Source organism: Sinocyclocheilus rhinocerous, unplaced genomic scaffold (assembly GCF_001515625.1).
Source record: "Sinocyclocheilus rhinocerous isolate Xijiao unplaced genomic scaffold, SAMN03320098_v1.1 scaffold10063, whole genome shotgun sequence".
Taxonomy (NCBI): Eukaryota; Metazoa; Chordata; class Actinopteri; order Cypriniformes; family Cyprinidae; genus Sinocyclocheilus; species Sinocyclocheilus rhinocerous.
Genome location: NW_015656276.1, coordinates 20,265 through 43,378, shown reverse-complemented (window position 1 = coordinate 43,378; position 23,114 = coordinate 20,265). Strand labels below are relative to the sequence as shown.

Genomic DNA, 23,114 nt, shown 5'->3' with positions numbered 1-23,114 from the left:
TATATATATATATACACCTTGCTACGTGTACTGCGTTAGGCTAACCGAGACTTGTCATTTGCACTTATATATTGTTGCTCTTTTGTTAGTTTTCACTGCTTTTATTGTCCTCATTTGTAAGTCGCTTTGGATAAAAGCGTCTGCTAAATGACTAAACGTAAATGTAAATGCATCTAATTTAGATTCCTGCAAAGAAAACTTTGTGCTTCCATTTTCTCAGCTTCCACCTCACAATAAAACTTCTTGCATGAAGTTTTTTGTTCATGGTATGCTTATAAAAACTAGATTAAACAGTCAGTAGAAAGAATGGCGTGTGTGTTCTGGATAAAAAAAGAAAAAAAAGCCATTTTTAGAGGCAAATCGTGAGTTGAAACACATGGCCATCTTACCTGCCAAATTCATGAAAGTGTCTGCAGACCCTAACAACAACTCAAACTAACCTCAAAAAACCATAACACTGTCCCTAAATAGTCATTAATTGGGATAAATGACTTTAATCCCAAACAACCTTAACAATGACCCAAACCCTACTTAAACCTAGCCAAGCCTAACTCTAACTAAACCTTACTTTAACTAACCTAACCAGCTCTAGATGTGACCCTAACTAAACCCAGCCTACCCTACCTTTTACTAACTTCAACTAACTCTCGCAATTCAAGATCAGCTCAAGTTTGAGTTACTTACAACACATGCATCTAACTAACTTCTAGTAGCCTAATCAGAAGTCAGACAGACCATCAGAGAAACCAAATAACACACAACGTTTCACAGACCCATAGCCTTCATTCATCTGTTTGTTTGCTTATTTATTTAGTGTAACTTGTTTAGTTAATTTGGTCAGTCGGGTTCAGGCGCTCATGATTCAACAAACATAGCAAAGTTTTGTAAACATGTGTAAGTGTGATTTGAAAAGCAGCAGCTCTCACCTTTGTGTGATGAATCTCTCAGTGCAGTACAGTGGCTTTATATCATTGAGTAAATAATGAATCATTGACTCTTCTTAGGGCATGTTCAGCGCTCCACACTTCACAACAAGCAGCTGCCAGCTCGTCTAATGCTCCAGATCTCTGCTCAATGCGTTGACGGGAGACTCACAGCTCCATCCAGGAAACTTCGAAGTTATCCAACTCGATTGTTTTGGCGCTCCTGGAGTGTTTCAGCTCTGCCGCAAAGTTTCCTTTTGCTCATGAATAACAAAAGAAAGAGTTACAACGCTTCCCAGCTCCGCCCACGCTCGCAGCGGGAATGATGGACGCGTGAGGTCACGAGTCGACGCGCGCTGGAAACGCTCGCGTTGGTTTGAATGACGAGCGCGTCCCCTTCTGGAATATACTTTTCTGTACTGTGTTGTAGGCTTGGGTATTGAGTATGCAGAGGCGGACAGTAGTGAAGTATTCAGTACTTTTCAAGTGTACTTTATTAGAGTGTTTTTCTTAATAAAACTTTTACTTCACAACATTCCAAAGCTTAACATTTTAGGCTCATTTTTACTGCACTGCGTTTCATATTAGGCTAAATATCATTTAATACTTACATTAGAAATCTAGCACTTTTGTACGTTTACTAAAAAGTAAGATTTACTTGAGTAGCCTACAAGAAAGTACTACATTTTTAATGTTCTTAAAAAAATAAAAAACTTTATTAAAAAAAAAAAAAAAGTACGACATTTGGATTTGGAATGTAGTAAAGTAAAAGTTTTCCAAAGAAAAACACTCTGATAAAGTACAGATACTTTTTACATTTACTTGAGTAAAGTAAAAAAATACTTCACTACTGTCCACCTCTATGTTTTTTTAGAAAGTTTAACATTTAAAATAAAGGTCCAATGTGTTTTATATAGCCTAAAATATATCTAAACAGTATATTCAGTGATTAACCAGCTGGTTTTAGCTGGTCATAGCTAGTCATAATTGGTTTGCAGGATGGTTTTAGGGGATTAACCACTTTAGCTGGTCAGGATAGTCTTAGCTGCTCAGGGAGATGAGGCTGGTTTTAGTTGTTTAGTGATTATATTGTTATATTGCACCTGTCAAACGGCCGGCTTTATTAGGCAGCAAGAGAACAGTTAGTTCTTCAACTGAAAGGGAAAATGGGCAAGCGAAAAGTTCTGAGTTACTTTGACAAAGGGCAGATGTTAGATGTTAGATGGCTGGGTCAGAGCATCTCCAAAATGGCAAGTCTTGCAGGGTGTTTCAGGTACGCAGTGGTAGCATCCACCAAAAATGGTGCAAGGAAGGAGAACCACTGAACCGGTGACAGGTTCATCCAATGCTCATTATTGATGCACTTCATGGAGAGCATATGCTATTCCGCCTGGTCCAATCACAGAGAAGAGCTACTGTAGCTCAAATTGCTCAAAATCGTAATGCTGGCCATGATAGATGCATTGCCGTTTTCTTCTCTGTATCAGACCATCAGATTGTCCATCACCAAAAGCATCAACAATGGCCAAAGTGAGCGTCAGAACTGGACCATGGAGCAGCAGAAGAGTTTGCCTGGTCTGATGAATCCCATTTTCTTTAACATCAGGTGGATGGCCAGGTGAATGTTCATTCTTTGCCAGGGGAAGAGATGGGAGCAGGATGCACTATGGGAAGCAGTGTGATGCTCTGGCCAATGTTCTGCTGGGAAACCTTGGGTCCTGCATTCATGTGGATGTTACTGTGTTGACCACCTACCTGAAGACTGTTGCAGACCTCATCCTCCCCTTCACAGCAATGGTGTTCCCTGGATAACGCACCCTGCCACACTGCAAAACTTGTTCAGGGATGGTTTGAGGAACATGTCAAAGAATTTGGGATGTTGCATTGGTCTTCAAATTCCCCAGATCGTAATTTGAGTGAGCATCTATTGGATGTGCTGGACCAACAAACCATGGAGGCTCCACCTCACAACCTACAGGACTTGAAGGATCTGAGCCGTTCTAAATGTTGTTAACATTTATTTGGATGGAGGATAGACTGAAAAGAAATTCAAATGCAATAACCATGTGTATGCCGACTCTAGTAAACTGTAGCCTATAGGCTATATATAAAAAAATAGCATATTTCAGAAGCAATATATAAATAATTACAGACCAAAGAAGATACAACATTTTATGCCTACACAAGTGTTGAATCTTATTCAGATTTGTCACCCTTTGGTCAAACATATTGTTTTATTTAACATCTTGAATTATTTAACAGAAGTTAGCTTTCATTTGCCTATAGGAGGCAGTATAAGACCACCTATTTAACACCATATCGAGTCATTTTTTAAGTTTTTCTTATTTGTTCTTTCATCTAGCAAGTGTGTGTCCTGCTGTGTCCTACTTTATGCACACTTTATGTCATACGTGCTGGTGAGCAGCAGTCGCTTCATCTATCCAGAGCGGATCAACACTTTTACATACTGAAAGTATTGCATTCAACGAGCAAATCTTTTTTCTTCTCTGTGCATCGTTTGATATTCTCATTTGACGTGATGTACTGCAGTTGTGCACGTTTATCTTCGATCCTAATATAATAGATATAAAAGTGAAAACTCATTACCAGGAGTGGGGTTCGAACCCACGCGGACATATGTCCATTGGATCTTAAGTCCAACGCCTTAACCACTCGGCCATCCTGGTTAATGTACATTCATATAAAGCCTTAAATCAATATATATATCAATAACATGCTACAGTAAATATGATAATTAACTTGTGTTGTTGTATTTCATCTCTGTAAATCTGTTTTTGGTCATTTGCGCCGCCTTCCGTAGTTTCATTTAATATTCAGAGCTGCATAGCATTTGGTGCAGCTGTAAAGACCGACTGTTAGCATGCTAGCTGACTCACTTCCGAAAACCAAAACTCATTATTTGGTTGATAACTAGCTTAAAAGATGAAGACCGATTATATGAATTGCAATGCTTGAATTAATGCTTGCAGTTTTATAAAAAGTATTATTTGTTGCATTATCGTGATTACAGTAGTATTGTTAGCCGTCTGGTTAATAGTTAGCAAGCTAAGAGCCTGCTATGTAGTGAACACACTCAAGCTCATGACCCACTTTATCAAAACAGTTTGAGTAGTTTGCCTTTATGTTATAAGGCGTTTTTAAAAGTGAAAATATTTAAATGAACACCTTTAATAATAATTATCTATATTAATACTTTGCTAACATCAATATAACTTTGTTCATGTGAATTCCTGAGGATAAAACTGATAGATAGGCAGTATTGCTCCGTCACTGGAATAGTTTGGTTGTTGTTGGTAAATCAGCTTGACAGTGTAGCTATGTTGAGAACTAACAGTTAGTGAAAACCAGCATAAAAATAATTTTCATGAATGACTCCCTGCTTAAAAAAAAAAACAGCTAAACCCTACTTAAGCTGCCCTTAATTAACCATGTTTTTTTGGCGTATTGTTTACCATTTGTATAGCCACAGTTTTACAACAAATACCATGGTTAGTGTAGCATGGTTAATTTGTGGTTACCATGGTTTAGCTATAGTAACCATGGTTTTTGGTTTTATTTGTAGTAACCATGGTTTATTTTCGTGGTTGGCTGGTCATAGTTGGTCAACAGGCTGGTGTTAGAGGGGTTTTGTCGACTTATTTAGCTGATCAGGCTGGAGACCAGCTAACCCTGTTGAAAAAATCAGCAAAACATACCTAACCAGCATATGCTGTTTTTTTCAACAGGGAAAACGAGTTACTTCCAGCTTAAACCAGCTAAGACCAGCCAACCACCTTGTTTTAGCTGTTTTTTTCAGCAGGGGTGTACATATATATTATGTTTTGAACATTTTCATACACTCAGAACATAATATAGGATATACATCTGCGGTCATTCAAGGTCGCCAGCTCAACCAGATTGGCTGGTCTAGGCTCCGTTCAGCAGGAAAATCACTCCATTCAATAACCTGAAAACAAAACTAAAACAAACAAACATATCAGACCTTATACATTTTGAAATAAACCATGAATGCATTTTTTTCTAACTTTCTCCTATATTCTCCATATTATTTCCGGCTGAATTTTGATGGTTCTATTTGAAACCTTCGAACATAAAAAAAAAAAAAAATTGACTAGCATCTCTGAACATATTAGTATGAAAGTGGAAATCAACAGAAAATAAGAGCAAAGCTGGTAATGAATTAGTTCAGCATCGTCAACACACTCTCATGGCAGTTCTTAACTACTCAGCAGCACTTTGGTGAAATGGTGGCTAAATCTTATGAATTTGTACAATCTCATTCATACATTTTGTGGGGTGGACCTTCACGTTTATTTTTTGAATCATACATAAAAATCACATCATATGAATTCATTCTAAATCGACACCTGGTAAAATAGTTATGTTTTCTCATGAAATCAGTTTGGCATAGTTATTCTCTCATAGTTTATTACATTGTTCTGACATACATTACATTTTAACACTTTTAAATTAATTCATGCCACTAGATATTAAAGAGACTGATTTACTCACCCACCGTCACACATACGCCCGGTTACCTGAACAGGTGCATTCCTCTACAGGATGGTTCTAGAAGCTGTCAATGATTCTAGAACTCTACAGTAAACGCCCTTTCGCACAAGATGATGCTGATTGGCATCTTTATTAATACTTTGTAACAACCCAGGTACATTTTCCTTCTTTTAAGTATGGAATATTATTCTCACTCTTGATTGTTTTATTTACCTGATATTTACATGAGCTACAAGAAGCATGCAAACACTCCAGATGTTACCAGTGTTACATTACTTTTGGGAATTATTTTGAGAAGCAAACATGTACTGACCTGCTCTTCTGTTTGTTTGAATTTCTCCTATTCACTGTTGTTTCTATGTGTTTCTCCTCGAGTTGTTGACTGTAGCGTGCGGTGCCAACACCGGTTTCATGTGAGTCGTGTGTATGCCCTTCTACACTGCTATTATGCAGATCTCTCGTGAGATATCACGCCTCCAAACACATGCTGAACATGCCTTCATTGGATAGTCTGTCAGAGCAGCTTATAAAGGCTAGTGTTATTAGTGTAACTAGTGTTATTATTCACAAACTAGACTTGTGATGACTTTGCAAATTTACTAAAAGTGCAAAATGTATAACTTTAGGGGTACAACAGCTTGTCACTGGGGCAGTACCCTTAGGGGGACATCTTTGTACCTTCTTCACCTCATAGGTGCATATGATAAGAGTACATATTGCTACTGTGAGGGCTGGGAAATCCAGTCGAATACGTTTTCAACTACCCCTAGGTTGAAAATAGACAATAGTGCCCCGGTCCCCCTTGGTAGAAATCGCGGTGACCCCAAACAAACATTTTTGGAGAGACCTAAAAATGGCTGTCTGCTTGACAGTCCTGCATCCAACCAGCTTCAGAGGATCTGCATAGAAGAATGCCAGCAAATCCCAAAATCCAGGGGCCTCATTTATAAAGCATGCGTACGCTCAGATTTGATCTTAGAGTGTGCGTACGCTTAAATCCACGCCAACGCTCATATTTGTAAAAACTGCCGCTGACGTGGAAAAGTGCTTGGCGTCACGTCAGGGTCTGAGCAGATGTACACACTTTTTCTTGTCGGAGTACTGCAGGGTTTTGGAAATGTAAGCTGTTCTTGCAGCTCCCTGTTCTAAATTAAAGGATTTGGACGATGCTGGTGATTTTTTATATGTTAATGACATTAATTAGGAGTCGTTTACAAGGCAGAGAGAGCTGAAACAATTCAGTTGCGTGCAAGTTCAAGATCATTTGGGATTCAAAGATTTCACATCGGAAAGAGAGGCGCTTTCTGTGCGTATGTTCATTCTGTGAATCACATGTATACGCATATTTGAGAGATGATCGTAAGATCAAATTTAGGACGGTTTCTGCGCAACATTTTATAAATGAGGCCCCAGGAGTGCAAAGCTTGTCATATCAAATCAAGTACTTGAGTTAAGGGTCTGAATACTTATGCCAATGTGATCTTTCAGTTCTTCCTTTTTAATAAATTTGATAATCTGGTTTTTGCTTTGTTATTATTGGGTAGGTATGGAGTGTAGTTTGGTGTGGGAAAAAAATATTTTTTTAAATTTTAGCATAAAGCTGTCTGTCTTCCACAGAAATATTTCTGCACTTGGCACTTATATTACAAAGAACTTACAGTGCATTCAAGCTGTGTATTTGATCATGTCTCTCAGTAATCAGCCCCCTGAATCAGACATTGTTCTGCCAGTTGTGTTCCTAGAATCACAAGTTGATATATAGTATAAAATAAGTGTAAATTATATATTTGTGTGTTACGTATAAATCAAATTCATACAGGTAAATCAGTTAGACACAACGCTGCATCATTAGGAGATAGTGCCCATATTTACATGACATTACAGATGGAGGAATTGTAAGAAAATTCCAAATTGTTTCAAAATGTTTATAAACATCTGTTTTTACATTTCGTTCTTGAACTTTGTTGATTATCTTTTAATACTAAACAAGAAATTACACAGCATCATATGACACCCCTAATTTTTAGATTACATGTATGTTTTTGCCTTTTACTGGGATGCAAACTAATTTTAAAAAGTGAAATGTGAACTTTTAAAGCAAACGATTAGTTATGGGGGATTCAATAATGTAGAGATCAGTCTGGCACTGAGATTTTCTGCACATATTAAAAAACAGCAATCCCTTCTGTTTCCTGTAGGGGTCATTACAATGCTTTACCCTCCAGAGCCTTCGACTGCTGGCACAAATATAAAAGCTTTTAAGCCCTCTGCTGAAAAAATGTGACATCAGCTATTTGAAAACTTTTTAAACCCAGCAGAGATCAAATACACACTTGTCAATGGACGTTTCGTTTATTACAGCATGAATTCATGAACAGATGTGGTGAATAGCCTACATTACAGTACAGTAGAGACAGAGTTTGTGAATTATTAAGTGTCATATCAATATAATAATATTTGTTTAAAATACATTTTTATTTATTTTCTGACGTTTAAGAGGGACTAGATAGGCCTATGTCTGAATTACTGTAACTGTATTAATACAAAAAGAGAGAGAGAGAGATAGAGAGAGCCTTAAAGGAATATACTGTAAAATGTTTTATCAGTATGCAATAACTCTCTTTTCATTATAATAACTGATCATTTCTACTTAATTATAGTTTGTAAATTGACGTTATATTCTTCATTAGTAATTAAATTTGAAGTGGTCAGAAAAGTGGGCTCATGAAAAAGTATTGTTTACTAAAAAATGAAAAATCTGCAACAACTTTTTTTATTATTTTTTATTTTTTTATAGCCTACACAAACAGACATTTTGAATGCCAGTTACAATCATAATAAAAGGGGGCTGGAGCTTAAGACTTTCAGCAATGAAAAAAAGTACTATAAAAGTATTTATAAAAGTATAAATTCATGCTAAACATCTCCCTTTGTGTTCCAGAAACAGAAAATCATACCGTTTTGGAACATGATGGTATTCATTTCTTGAATCCACTATTATTCTTTCACAGTATCATTCACAGTGTAAGAGCTATGGATTATCAATACATGCTTGTCTTTTTATTCTTTCTTTGCTATAAAAAATATCATCATTTTAAAATCAATATATTTCCAAAGCCTGCCTCCTGTGTTCCTCAAACTATTTCTCCATCATCAGACTTCAAAATTGCTTTCTTTTCAGCATTTCTCTCCGCCACCCTCGCTCTCTCCCTCTCTTTCTCCCTGTAATACTCCTCTTTCAAGTTTTCCCTCTCTCTGCGCCTCCACCCTTTGGCGGTCACATGGTAGAGATCGACATTATTGCCCGAGTACGCGTCTCTGTAGGTGGCGCGGTACACGGCCTCCCTTGCGACCTCAGTGGCCTCCTGTACGCTCATTCCCCAGTAAACACTGCTGTCCAGGATCGAGTATGCATAGGGAGACCCCGAGCCCACAGAGAACAGCTCCCCCTGCAGGCGCAGACCGTCACTGCACACATAAATAACCCGTGGGCCGCATGTTCTCGAACGACTTCTGATGACTTGTTGAGAAGTAGCAGCTATCAATGGTTGAGGCGCTGAGGCAACACTTGCTGCTGATTGGCCGCTTGAATCGCTGGCTGTGATTTGATTGGTTGGAGTATTTGCATGTTGAGGCACTGAGGCTACAATTGCTACTGATTGGCCGCTTGAATCGCTGGCTGTGATTTGATTGGTTGGAGTATTTGCATGTTGAGGCACTGAGGCTACAATTGCTACTGATTGGCCGCTTGAATCGCTGGCTGTGATTTGATTGGTTGGAGTATTTGCATGTTGAGACGCTGAGGCTCCACTTGCTGCTGATTGGCCGCTTGAATTGCTGGCTGTCATTTGATTGGTTGGAGTATTTGCATGTTTCTCTGTAATTGGTTGCTCGTGTTTTTCGTCGTCCCCATCCCATCCACACAGTGTGGCTGCGACGCACAGCTCCGTGCCTTTGAATGGATGCAGCATGTGGGACAGCAGTTTGGCAGCGCCCCCTGTTGATAGCCTGCGGCGGTGTCGAAGCTGGTACAGCCTGAGCTCCCGAGCCAAAATGCGCTTCCAGAGTGCACAGTCAGCCGATGTCCCCGAGGTGGTGCCGACCAGGTGAGAGTGGATAGGTAAGACCTTCGGGGACGCGGGACAGGCCACCAGCCCCGAGCAGCTGGAACGCGTGTCGGCTGCGGCGATCACTCCTCCCTGGAACGCGAAGCCGAGAGTTGTGGTGCCGTGAGAGAGAGTGAACGGTAACGGAACGGAGGGAGAGACGGGGAAAGGTGTGGGTGGAGGAAGAGAAATGGACGGCAGAGAGGGGTGTAGGTGGTCTATTTCCAGTAACTTCGTCGGAGCTGAACTGAGGCTAGTTTGGCCAAAGTTTATTGGGCTCTCTGTGAGGTATTCAGCTATCGGCATGTAAAACTCCAGAGGACTCAAGCTGCCCCTCCCAGGCAGCCTTGTAGAAAAAGCTTCTCCGTGAATCCCCCCTCCGGACAGATGAGTGGAATCTTCCGGCATAAAGGACCGTGAGAGTGGAGCACTCCATTGAGGGAACAGAGGGGGGTTGTGCAAGTCGCATACATTTTGCAAAGCCATAAACTAATGTGTAGATACACAATAAATTGTAACTCTGTCAATTATTACACTGTATGACACGAACTGCAAAAACATGTCATATATGAGCTGTAAAGGGTTTCAGGTCATTTTTTTTCTTTATTCACCCTTGTCTCCTTATAGGGCTATGGGTCAGTTTGTTGGTAAAGAAGTCCTGGTTTACTTCAGAATTTGATTCCACTCTGCCTTCCTGGTGTTTATATCTTCTTGTGGTGGTGATTGGCTGTTGAAAGAAAAATAAAACATGCCGAGCCTCTTAGACCACCACGGTTCTTGATCCACACTTTATTCTTATGGAAAAGCAAAAGCAATGAGTACCATAGATCCAGAATAAAATATCCAATTCTCGATCCACTTGATGTCTGTATTCAGAGTTCAGTCTTAACCCACTAGTATCATAAGCTCAATAAATAACTACAGCTGTAAAGAGCCTATATCAAGGGCTGTTTATATAAGCACCATTCCCTGATTGACTTAACCAGAAACGCATGAAAATGCCAAAGTAAGCCTTTCAACCCAAGCTTGACGATTCATGCCATGAAATTTCATTTTCAAAGCATAGCATGTTTTGTGTTGTTGTGCTGTATTGCTACACTAATACTCAATCACCCATACAAAAAAATACAGTAGGCCTTACAGCATCATGCATAATGATATACTATAAATAGGGCTAAAATATTTTTCAAACATTTATAAAGTTACAAAAGATTTATATGACAAATAAATCAAACTATTTAACTTTTTTTACTGTATTATTTGACCAAATAAAAGCTTTGACGAGAGACTTATTTTAAAATTGAAATGATCCCAAACTCTTCAAAATTTGGACATTTTCACTTAGGGGTGTACTCACTTTTGTGGCCAGCGGTTTAGACATTAATGGCTGTGTGTTGAGTTATTTTGAGGAGACAGCAAATTTACACTGTTATACAAGCTGTACACTCACTACTTTACATTGTAGCAAAGTGTCATTTCTTCAGTGTTGTCACATGAAAAGATATAATAAAATATTTACAAAAATGTGAGGGGTGTACTCACTTCTGTAGCCTATTTTAACTTTGGCAACAGGACATTTTATATCATAAATGTTGTTTATTTAATTTTGATGTTTAATGTTATTGCTAGAAAATTGCAAGATTACACACATATTAGGATTGAAATTAATTTAAATAATTTAATCCTGCCAAAGCTTGTGTATTTTTCAGCAATACAAATTAAACATCACAATTAAATAGACAGCAATTCGAAAATATTATAATAATTAATAAAGTATTACAAATAAACTACATTAATAACGGAAAATACATTTATTTATTTTTATTGAACGTTTTGTTGTTTCACAAGGGTTCTTTGGACTTGAAAGGAAAATGAACGAAAAAATATAGTTTATGTGACATTTAGTTTGACCACCTCCAGTAATGGAAGAACAACTCTCGCTGAAGCTTAACCTTCTTTCTGTCACTCAACATTTCTTGGAAAAGGGAAAGCCATGACGTCCGGCGTTCTGAACGGGCATAGCGTTCTGTTGAGTCGCGTCGCGTCGCTGCAGAGCAGATGAGCTGAGTCCACGCATAATGAGAGAGAGGCGTATACAGTGACACACTAACACACCTGTCATTCTCACACAGACACACACACACACACACACGGAATAGGGCGATTACACACACACACACACACACGCACACTCCTGCATCGAAGAGAAAGTGGATTGGAGATGTGGTCATTCGTTGAAAGTGCGACATTGTTTTGTATTGTTCTTTTAGATTGTTTGAATAAACCTGCTTTTGAAGCAACCTTTATGAGGTGGCTGCTGTGCTGTTTTTGCTTCTTTTGTCTGACTGTTGTTACAACTTACCCCAGTATGTGTTACAACCCCGGTAGCGGGGTATATAGTAACAAAGGCACTCCATGTATTTGACATCAACATATAAGGGCTGTGATATTTTTGCAGAGGTTTGAATTGGTGCCTTCTGTAGTGAACAAATGTGAGTGCTTTGTATAAAAGTTTGGAAGTGAAATATGATCCTAGCTTTTCAGTCCAGCATCAAGCCAATTCGTGAGTCATATTTGCTGTCTAAATGTAAAATACATAGAATACAGCCTAATCTAATCTTTCATACTGGAAATTTGAAATGTGGGTCTGTCTCTCTGAAGGTTTGGTGCGAGTCTCCTGATGCTGATGGGACTCATCATGGAGACTTTGTGCGGTTTGGAAATGTTCTTGACAGCGTGATGGACAAATGTATTGTACACGTGCAGTATAACTGCTCTGCTGCCTGTCGAATCGGGGTCGAAATTGTCATTTCTACCCCAAGAAGGACAGGAGTGATAGTCTACAGAAGGACCTGGGCTAACCATAAGAGATTTGGAAAACCCAGATCCAGAATGGTTCATCTAGTGTTTCCTCCAGCTGTGCTGTACCGGAGAGACTTTTTTGTCAGGCGACCACTGGAGATGTGCAATGTGGTGCTGAGAGCCTGGATGGTTCATCTATTTGAAAATGAAATTGGTGGCAACCATGATAAAGGATATGACCAATCTCTTGCGAGAACTTCGACGTCTTTGAGGACACTTCCACTCTCTGAGCGTCCAGCATATCCACAGACAAGTTCGGTCTCATGGGGCGCATGGCTGATGTGGCAGCTGACCAAAGATACTGTGAGGAAATGTCCACATGAGTCAGGTGGGAACAGAATGCTCTAGATTTTTTCCACATACACTCTTAAAAATAAAGGTGCTTCAAAAGGTTCTTCAAGCGATGCCATAGAAGAACCATTTTTGGTTCCACAAAGAACCATTCAGTCAAAGGTTCTTTAAAGAACCATCTCTTTCTTACCTTTTTGTAATCTGAAGAACCTTCTTTCGCCACAAAGAACCTTTTGTCAAACAGAAAGGTTCTTCCGATGTTAAAGGTTCTTTATGGAACCATTTAGACAAAAAGGTTCTTCTATGGCATCGTGAAGCACCTTTATTTTTAAGAGTGTATGGAAGACAAAAAGTCATTACTTACTGAAAATCTTATTCACAATCATGTTCAGATTCCTACATGACTCCTCACACTAGGTTTCTCATCAATGATGCCAAATCACCACTGGTTCTCATGTATGCTGTAACCAAATATGATATATCAGTTTAAATAAATAAGATGGAGAACAATATTTGACATGACATGCTGTCGAGCAAAAATGAGAAAACTAGTTTAGGTTGTTTGAAGATACTGTACTGTCTTGATTTACAAGGTGCATCAATGGCTAATTATACTTCTACATTTATTTGTTTGCTCCCTCACTTTGAATGGGCATGACGCCTCTGACCATAGCCACCACTCAGAACACCCTAGCAATGCACCTAGAGACCACAAAGAGCACCCTAGCAACCTTCTAGTCATTACTCAGAATACCTTAGAAATAACACCTTGACAGTCACAGTTAATGTAGCGTGATAGATCGCTGTAGATACCTCAGATCAAGTGAAGGGCAGCACACATGAACTGATCATCTCTTTCGCTTTACTAGTTGGTACTCGCCTGTGGGTAAGCAAAGACTGGTGAAAGTTTTATTTTTTTTCTGAAGGCTGACGATCCCAAACCTTAGCAACACCCTAGTTGTCAGTTACAAACCTTAGCAACACCCTAGTCATCAGTTATAAAACCTTAGCAACACCCTAGTTGTCAGTTACAAAACCAAGCAAACACCCTAGTCATCAGTTATAAAACCTTAGCAACACCCTAGTCGTCAGTCACAAAACCTTATCAACACTTTAGTTGTCACGCTGAATACCTTAGCAACCAGTAAAGCAATACTTTGAGGACACTACCACTCTCTGAGCATCCAGCATATCCACAGACAAGATCGGTCTCATGGGGTGCGTGGCTGATGTGGCAGCTGACTAAAGATACTGTGAAAGATACCAAAGATACTGTGAAAGATACTTAGCAAGACCCTAGCTGTCACTCACAAAACCTTATCAACACCCTAGTCTTCAGTCAGAAAACCTTAGCAACACCCTAGTTGTCACTCACAAAACCTTATCAACACCCTAGTTGTCACTCTGAATACCTTAGCATCACCCGAGTTTTCAGTCAGAAAACCTTAGCAACACCCTAGTCGTCAGTCAGAAAACCTTAGCATCACCCTAGTCGTCAGTCAGAAAACCTTAGCAACACCCTAGTTGTCACTCTGAATACCTTAGCATCACCCTAGTCGTCAGTCAGAAAACCTTAGCATCACCCTAGTCGTCAGTCAGAAAACCTTAGCAACAACATAGTCGTCAGTCAGAAAACCTTAGCAACACCCTAGGCGTCAGTCAGAAAACCTTAGCAACCCCCTAGTTGTCACTCTGAATACCTTAGCATCACCCTAGTCGTCAGTCAGAAAACCTTAGCAACACCCTAGTCGTCAGTCAGAAAACCTTAGCAACACCCTAGTTGTCACTCTGAATACCTTAGCAACACTCTGAATTCAGAACACCATAATAATGGCTTTGCAAATACCAGGACAGCTATAGAGCCTCTACATGAACTCTAACACTCTGGTTTTACAGTGGAAATGTCAAATTTGAGTTGTATTCTCTCAGGTGTAATATAAGATAACATAACTAGCATTACTGTACTGAAGTGCTGATGTGCTAATGATAATCTTGAAATGCTAGAGATGTTGTGTGTGAAGCTCCCATCATCTGCTCTCTGCAGGGTGACTCTGTCAGTGTGGCTGTACTTGCTGAGCTGGTGCAGCCAGTCATTGTGTGGCATAGTCAAGCATGTTAATGAATACAGGAACTATGGGAGTCCACTTATTATGCTGTCTGACACAGGTAAGCCAGTCAGGGCGCATTCCATTGTGTGACATCACTGCAAGAAAAAAACTCAAGCAAGTTTAAAGGAATAGTTCAGCCACGTCTGGAAAATTCTAAAATTGATAATAAAATGCTCATGTTGCTCAAAACCAGCATGATTTTTAGTCTGAAATGTAAGTTATTATTTACTGTAATATATACATTTCCATATAAAAACGTGTCACTATGTCTTGGTCCTCAGGTGATATAGTGGTGCAGGTGCAAATAGTGGATGGAGAGGAGCAGGCGTTTACAGCACACGCAGCTGTACCCCTCCATACCTGGATCCGTCTGGACTTCTTCTTTCAGGTGTCAGAGGTATTCATCATTCATATTCATATGCAGTCATGTGCACTTTGTTTTTAGATACGTGACACTGAATACATACAGAGGCACAACTGATGAAACATCATTCAGGTGTGAATGTGTTAGAAACTGAACTCTTGGATGTTTTTCTCATGTCAGGCGAAACTCACAATTACAAAGATCTTACCTGGAGAAAAGACTTTGGAGACCACTCATTTTTTTGAGTAAGTCATAACACCTACACAGAAAAAAAGAAGAAAAAAAAAAAAACTTTGGAAAAAAGCATCTGCCAAATGCATAAATGTAAATTATTGTTGTTATTATTTTATTATTTTTAGAATGAACTGTTCCTAAGTCTTTGTCTTGTTTCCCATTAAAATAATATCTATAAATATCTATAAAATAATATTAATTTAACCAAGAAATAAATTGAATAAAATATAATTATTTTCAGAAAATTGATATAATTTTCAATAGTCTAAGTATATTGTCTTGTTCCAATGACAGATTTTTTCCCCCTCTAGTTTTAGGTAAACATTCAACTAAATGTTTTTATTTTTTAGTGTTTTTAATCCTTTTTACTGCCATTTTTATAGTGTAGATCATGTTTTGTAAAACTGTAATTCTTTTCTCTTTTTTCAGTTTTCGTCAGCCGGTTCAATTCAATGACACATCAGGATATTTCGTGATTGGTGGATGCAGCTACATGCAGGGGTTTCATGGCTATATTGGACCAATCAGATACTATCGTTTAGGCTCAGAAAACGTGAGTCCTCTCTTATCAATAGATAAATGCATATGACAAAACCAATTTATTATGCCAATATTAATCACGATGCAGCATGCATTCAGACATTCTTATGCGATAATATCTTGTATAATTTCTATTCAAGGTGACAAACCCCCTGTCTCCCGTTAGGACGCTAAAGGAGCTGGACAGACTCCACAGACACTGTGAGGAAATGAGACATGTTACTGAAGACTATCTGCAAGCATTGAGACAGAACCGAGACATCTCTAGAGGTTGGTTACAATGAATGTGACTACAATCTAGACTTAAACTCATGTGACTTTGTCTCAAGCTCTCAACAGATCATGTAATTGAATAACTGGACTAATCAGAAGACCAATCTCATTGCACACCATCTCAAATGTTGTTTTAATCAATCTGAAATGCCTGAGCCAAAATCTGACATCAAAATTATTTGTCGTTGATACTCAAGAAAACTGCAGCAACTTCCATTTGCATTATTGATTATTTGCACCAGTTTCCCAGTAAGCAACAACTTTGAAATGGAAACAGTGCGTTATTTGCAAATGTTTGTCTTATTTCCATTTTTCGTATAGTTAAATTTGCAACTTTGAATGAAAACATAGCTGTTGTTGATAAGAGTGTGATAATTTTTTGTCAAAAAAGAAAAAGTTTTACTCATACTTAAATCTCATTTGGGGTCATATTTTTCAAACATACTTTATTGTGATTGAATTGAAGTTGGTATCAATTGCAACAAACCTGGTACACCCCATTTAAATGTGCCAAGCACCAAGATTTGAGGGTTTTAGCCCTTCAAATTACAGGGACAACAGATGTAAACGATTAAACAGGTAAACAAAACATTATTTTTGGGTGAACAGTTCCTAAATACTTTGTGTTTTTGGTGCTCAGATGTTTGTGAGTCTTATTATGGAGGCCTTAAGAGGAAGTTTGGTCATAGGGAATGCACTCAAACTTGGTCGTGGGACCAGCAAAGAAGATTCAACCTCACCCTGAGGCTTCTAGAAGAGCATCAGGAGCTCATAAAAGGTAGCAGTGGTTTAATATCATCATCTATAATGTGATCTATGATGACTCCTGGTGGATAGGTTCCTCCTGCTTTGTTCTTCAGGTCTTGGCAACAGCAGCAGACATTTGCTACGTCTAGGCCGAGTGATTTTCCAGGATGCCGTAAAGACAATATCTAAAGCAGAGGAATCTGATGGTGGTCTGGATCTCATGTCCAGTGTTATTAAGCAGCTTCAGGTGTCCTCCTGCTGGGGTCACCAGCACTCCTCTCTCCTGCTCGCTACCCTGCACCTGGCTGGCCTTGGCGTCCCAGTGGACCTGGAGCAGGTGGGAACCAGAACACCTGAGCATTCAACAGAGCCATTATAAAAGAGCCATTCAAGTCAACATGAAATCAAAATTGAACCTATTTACCTATTTAGTTTTTTTACCAAAAAATGAAAATTCTGTCATCATTTACTCAGCCTCATATTGTTCCAAACCCATAAGACATTTGTTCATCTTCAGAACATAAATGAAGATATTTTTAATGAAATCTGAGAGATTTATGCCCCTCCATTGACAGTCTATGCAACTACCACTTTGATGCTTCAAAAAATTCATAAAGAGATCGTAAAACGAATCCATATGAATCGAGCAGTTTAGTCCAAATTTTCTGAAGAGACTCGATCACTTTATATGATGAACAGATTTAATTTAGGCTTTTATTCACATATAAACAATAATCAACACACACATCAGTTATGGCAAACTGAAGCTCAAACATGCTTGCTTGACGAAACAATGAGGTTCATTATTGTGTGTTTTACGCAGCACGCTTGAGCTTCCGCAAGAACCAGTAGCTATGTTTCCATCCACCTATTTTTATGCGCATTTTGGAATATTGCATAAAAAACGCTGGATGGAAATGCCAAGATGCGCATAAATTGTGAAAATAAAAACTTTTGTGCACTATTGAGTAGGATAAACTGTTTATCCGATAAGAAAAAATGTGCATAAACTACGATGGAAACACATTTACCAAATAAATTCCTCCATGCGCATTGAAAAAGTCATGTGACTTTGCGCTATGAGATGGGATAACTTGACTAGCAGCGGACCGATCTCGTTCACAGCATCTATATGTTGTTTTGGCCGTTCTGAAATGCCTGAGCAAAGTCTGTGGTCAAAGTATTTCTGTATAATTACTGTCTTGTATAAGAACAAGCCGTTTTAGGTAGGCGTGGTTGACTCTTATCTTTTATAAAGAATATCTCTTTGGATTTGAGACTTTAGTTTTTGCAACTTTACAGATCTTCTTTATGCACCAAGAGCTTGTAACACTCCAAAGAGAAAGGAAAAATTGAAATCGCATTATATGACCCCTTTAATGATATTTAGTGGCAGAGGAAGTGATGATTTTGTTCTCTTTGACTCATTGGATGGAAACGGTGCTTTATTTGCAAATGTTTTATGCAATATTCCAGTTTTGCACATAAGTTAAATTTGCATCTTTGGATGGAAACATAGCTAGTGAGGTTTGTTTTCTATGGAAAGCAGACTGGGCCAAAACTCTTTACATGGAATGTGTGAAATTATGCTGTTTCTTTTGTAGGTGTAGACATACACATTCTGGCCATGTCAAAGTCTCGGTTTTCGCTGTTTCTTTAGTACGTGTAAAGACGCACAATTTTACCCTGTTAAGACAAAGAATTTGAATGTATCTCTCAACATGCCCACATTCTGGCTGTTTTTTAAACATGTAATACTTGTTAAAGCAGATTTACCTCTAGATTTACCCACATATTAATACTTTATATTAAGTTGCCTTAACTACTATGTACTTACTTAAAAATAAGTGCAATGTATTTATTGTGTTCATATTGTATTGCAAAACACTTTTGCTGCAATTGAGGTGGTATGCGGGTAAGTTTAGGAACAGGTTTGGTGGTATGGGTAGGTTTAAGGGTGGGTTAAGGTGTAAGGGATGGGTCAACAGTGTAACTATAAATGTAATTAATGAAATTAATTACATGCAGGTATTTTTCAAAATATAAGTACAATGTAAAAACATGTATGTACACAACAAGTGCACAGTATCAAATGATTAATTTAAATGTAAGTAAATAGTAGTTAGTGCCACTTAATATAAAGTGGGACCAAGACTTTTCTGCCCTAGAAAGAATGTTGAATTAAACAACTAAAAAGGACATGACATAAGTTCACACACAACGTACCGATGCATTATCCCTGATGAACAAATATAATGTCTGATTTTTTCATACTTGCATACCAGTGTACCATTAAAAATAACTAACTTTTTGTACCATCGCATTGCAAATATAGTCTCAAATACAGCAATTTTATTGACTGCTGCGCATGTTGTTGCATTAATGTGGACAAACAATGTATGTTGACCGTCAAATTTCATTAGTTCCATTTAAAGTCTTTTGACCCTGTCCACCTTCCAGAGTTTTTGTGCCTCAAGCATGTTGAGCTTCTGTTTGTTCGCTGATCAATGCTTATATATTTAATTTTAAAAGAAAAAGTGTATAATCTTCTTTATGAACGTTTTGAAGTGTCACAGTGGTAGACTTGCAATGGAGGGAAATCTCTCAGATTTCATTAAAAATGTCTTCATTTGTGATCTGAAGATGAACAAAAGTGGTACGGGTTTGAAACGACATGAAGGTGAGTAAACAATGACAGAATTTTATTTTTGGATGGACTATCTCTTTAATACTTTCATGGTCTTATTGTGAATTATTCATCAGTGCACAATTTTCCAAACAAAAAATGTTTGCATTCATAATCTTTCATCAAAATTGCTTAACTAACTAATAACAGCCTCTAAAAACACCTTTCTCTTTGGATGACGTCACCAGCAGGTTAATGGCAACCCTTAGTTAAATGGCTATTTAGGTATTGTTTTAGGTTGTAGCCTTCTCTTTTGTTTGATGTTGACTTGAGTAGTATTTTAATAAAAAGCTACAAAACCTGAGACACTGCAGTAGAAGCGAGAGCAAGAGCTATAAGAGAAACACAGACACAGGAGCGCCAGATACACATATTGTTTGATACAGCTATGACTGTGTCAAAGTTTGATCTTTAACTGTCGATGACATCTTTTTCTCAGGGTCATGTGTATAGTTTGATAGGCGGTGTCTCTGATGACCGTCTCGCTCTGATGCATTTGGGATACAAGCACATGCAGGGTCTGGACGGTTTCCCTAAAGACCAGAACACAGCTTACGGCTACTATGCCAACATCGGCAAACAGACCAGCATCGACCGTGATAAAGTACAAGACTCTTGGGTGAGTTACACATTTGTCTACAGAGATTAGTAATCTATGTAAATGAAAATGTTTATGACTTTATAGGTATAGTACATAAGTTACATTTAAACCAGCTCTGGATGTTTGTATTTACCTTGATAATAGAATTATTTCAGAAGAATCACTGTAAACTAGGGCTGTCATTTCAGTTACTTGAATGACTTTATTAATTAATCAGATTGATCACAAATAATCACATATATTATTTGCTAAGAACAAGCCCTAAATGAAGATAATATAAAGACATTACATTGTTGTGGCAGACATATACATTACAAAAAAGAAAAAAAAATTCCAAAAACATTACTTGTATTTATAAATGCATTTGTTCAGATGATGACTTTAATACCCTTTAATAAACAAATTTGTAACAAGAAAAGTCTCAGTGAAAGGCTGAAATGCCTTAAAAAAACTTTGACATAAACTTTTAATAATGTTTCTGTTTTTTTTTTTTACTGTTTTATTACATGGCAATCTTAACGATGCTGTCATATGGTAAAACCTCAAAAAAATTATTAGTAGTTAAGAACATTTTAGTAGTCACAACATTTGACAATGAAATAAAAAAATTCTGTTTATATATATATACACACACACACACACATCTTTCCGTACCCACTGTATATTTATTATGTATATATAAATACACACACATGCATATATATATACTGAATATATGAATATAAATATAGACATGTAAATAGTTTCAAAATATATACTGTATGTGTGTGTGTATTTATACTGTATATTCATAATAAATTTACACAGAACACATATTATGCAAACAAAAACTTTTATATTGGATGTGATTAATCACGATTGATCGTTTGACAGCACTAATATATATATATATATATATTCAAAAATATATGAAACAAACATGAATACAAAGATTACATTTCTACCAGAAAGACTATAAAATTAGAATGTTATTTAGTGAAAAATACAACATTGTTAATTTCATCAATTCAGTTTACCAAACATGCTTGTCTAAACACACTAAATTAAATTTGATTTCAGTCAGTAAAATGTAGTTTGAATCATGCATACACTACAGACTACAGAACGTGAGGGAATTACATTTGCAAATGCTCATTTGCTAATAAAATGGTGGCTTAGTATCAGGTGGATCTCGTTTATCAGCAAGCACAGTCAAATATTTAGAAAAATGACACTGCTGGAAGTGTGTTAAGTTGGTTGTTAATGAAATATATGACTGAAACATTTGTAAACACAAAGACACACCCAGATTCGCTGTCTCAGGCTGACTCAACTGAACATCCTGGATTACCGCTGGTTTGTACAGTGTTTTGTGTATGTGGATTTGCATTGTTTTTTTTTTATGTGAACTAATCTTGTATAAATTTGTCTCGTCTCTGCAGCAAACTCTCACAGAACATGTTCATTTAAACAATGACGATGAACTCCATACTCAAACGGGCGAGCTGGGCGACATTGTGCAGTATTTGAAGCACCAGGCTGACAGAGGAGATATAGAATCTCAGGTCTTCACTTTTTATCCTCGCTTTCTCATGATCGCTCTTTGTCTTTGGATATCTCTCAAGTTAAACTTGAACTTTTTACTTTAGTTCTTCTGATTTATAACATGAAGTCAGAATGTGTTGAAGTGGTTTAAGATCATATACACTGAATACACTGTATTTACAAAAAATAAATAAATAAGTATTTAGATTATTTTGAAGAATTCAAATCCTTGAAAAGAATGTTCTTAAACATCATCATAAATAGCTTAAAATTAGGATAAATTCCAATTTGTTTTAAATCCCCAAAGGTAAAGCCTGTCATTCTATTCTTGAGAAAAAAAAAAAAGTGTATCTATCCATCCATCTATCCATTTAGTTTCTCAAGAATAAAATGTACTGATAAATTATAAAATAATATATAAAAAAATTATAATTAAACTTTTTTTTGGAATACTACTTGTGCACAAAGCACATTTCTTAATATTAAGCCTAAAATGTGTTTTAATGTCACTATTGATGAGGATTGTATAATCTCTGTATAATATCAGATTTTAATAGCAAGATATTTAAAGTGTACCTGAAGTATACTTGCAGTAGTTCCACTTTAGCACAGTCAAATATACTTCAGTATATCTTTACTTCAGCACTACTTCGGCACAATTAATGTGAATCAAGTACAAAATTAGTTGTTCCAATTTAGCAGACTTTAAATATACCAGTTTAGTACACCAAAAGTACAATTGCAGGGTATTTTCATTAAGTACATCATTATGTAAGTGTATTTGTAGTACACTTAGCATGAAATAAATGTATTTCAAATACATTAGTGGTTCAACGGATCACAAATCTCATGGTTCAGATCATATTACGTTTTGAGCCACGGATCAGATCATTTTTCGGATCAGCAAGAGAATAAAAAAAAAATATATATATTCTATGTAACTTTGCTTTCCATAAGTACTTCTTCGATACCACATCTAAAACTCTTAGCCTATATTTAAAGTGTACCTGAAGTATACTTGCACTTCAGGTACTTTGCACTTTGTAGTTCCACTTTAGCACAATCAAATATACTTCAGTATATCTTTACTTCAGCACTACTTTGGCACAATTAATGTGAATCAAGTACAAAATTAGTTGTTCCAATTTAGCAGACTTTAAATATACCAGTTTAGTACACCAAAAGTACAATTGCAGGGTATTTTCATTAAGTACATCATTATGTAAGTGTATTTGTAGTACACTTAGCATGAAATAAATGTATTTCAAATACATTAGTGGTTCAACGGATCACAAATCTCATGGTTCAGATCATATTACGTT

The 23,114-nt window shown here is 37.3% G+C and overlaps 1 protein-coding gene and 1 non-coding gene across 2 annotated transcripts; both read right to left on the bottom strand.

The window, feature by feature from the left end:
• Window positions 1–3,527: 3,527 nt before the first annotated feature.
• Window positions 3,528–3,610, bottom strand: trnal-uaa (transfer RNA leucine (anticodon UAA)). The gene has a single exon. It is a non-coding gene; the product is annotated as a tRNA-Leu (tRNA).
• A 4,980-nt stretch (window positions 3,611–8,590) lies between these two features.
• Window positions 8,591–9,970, bottom strand: LOC107719954 (proteasome subunit beta type-11-like). The gene is made up of 2 exons (XM_016527509.1): window positions 9,255–9,970; window positions 8,591–9,050 (listed from the first exon to the last, which is right to left on the bottom strand). Exons 1-2 carry the CDS (start codon window positions 9,968–9,970, stop codon window positions 8,591–8,593), a joined length of 1,176 nt encoding a protein of 391 aa, XP_016382995.1.
• Between the last annotated feature and the right edge of the window lie 13,144 nt (window positions 9,971–23,114).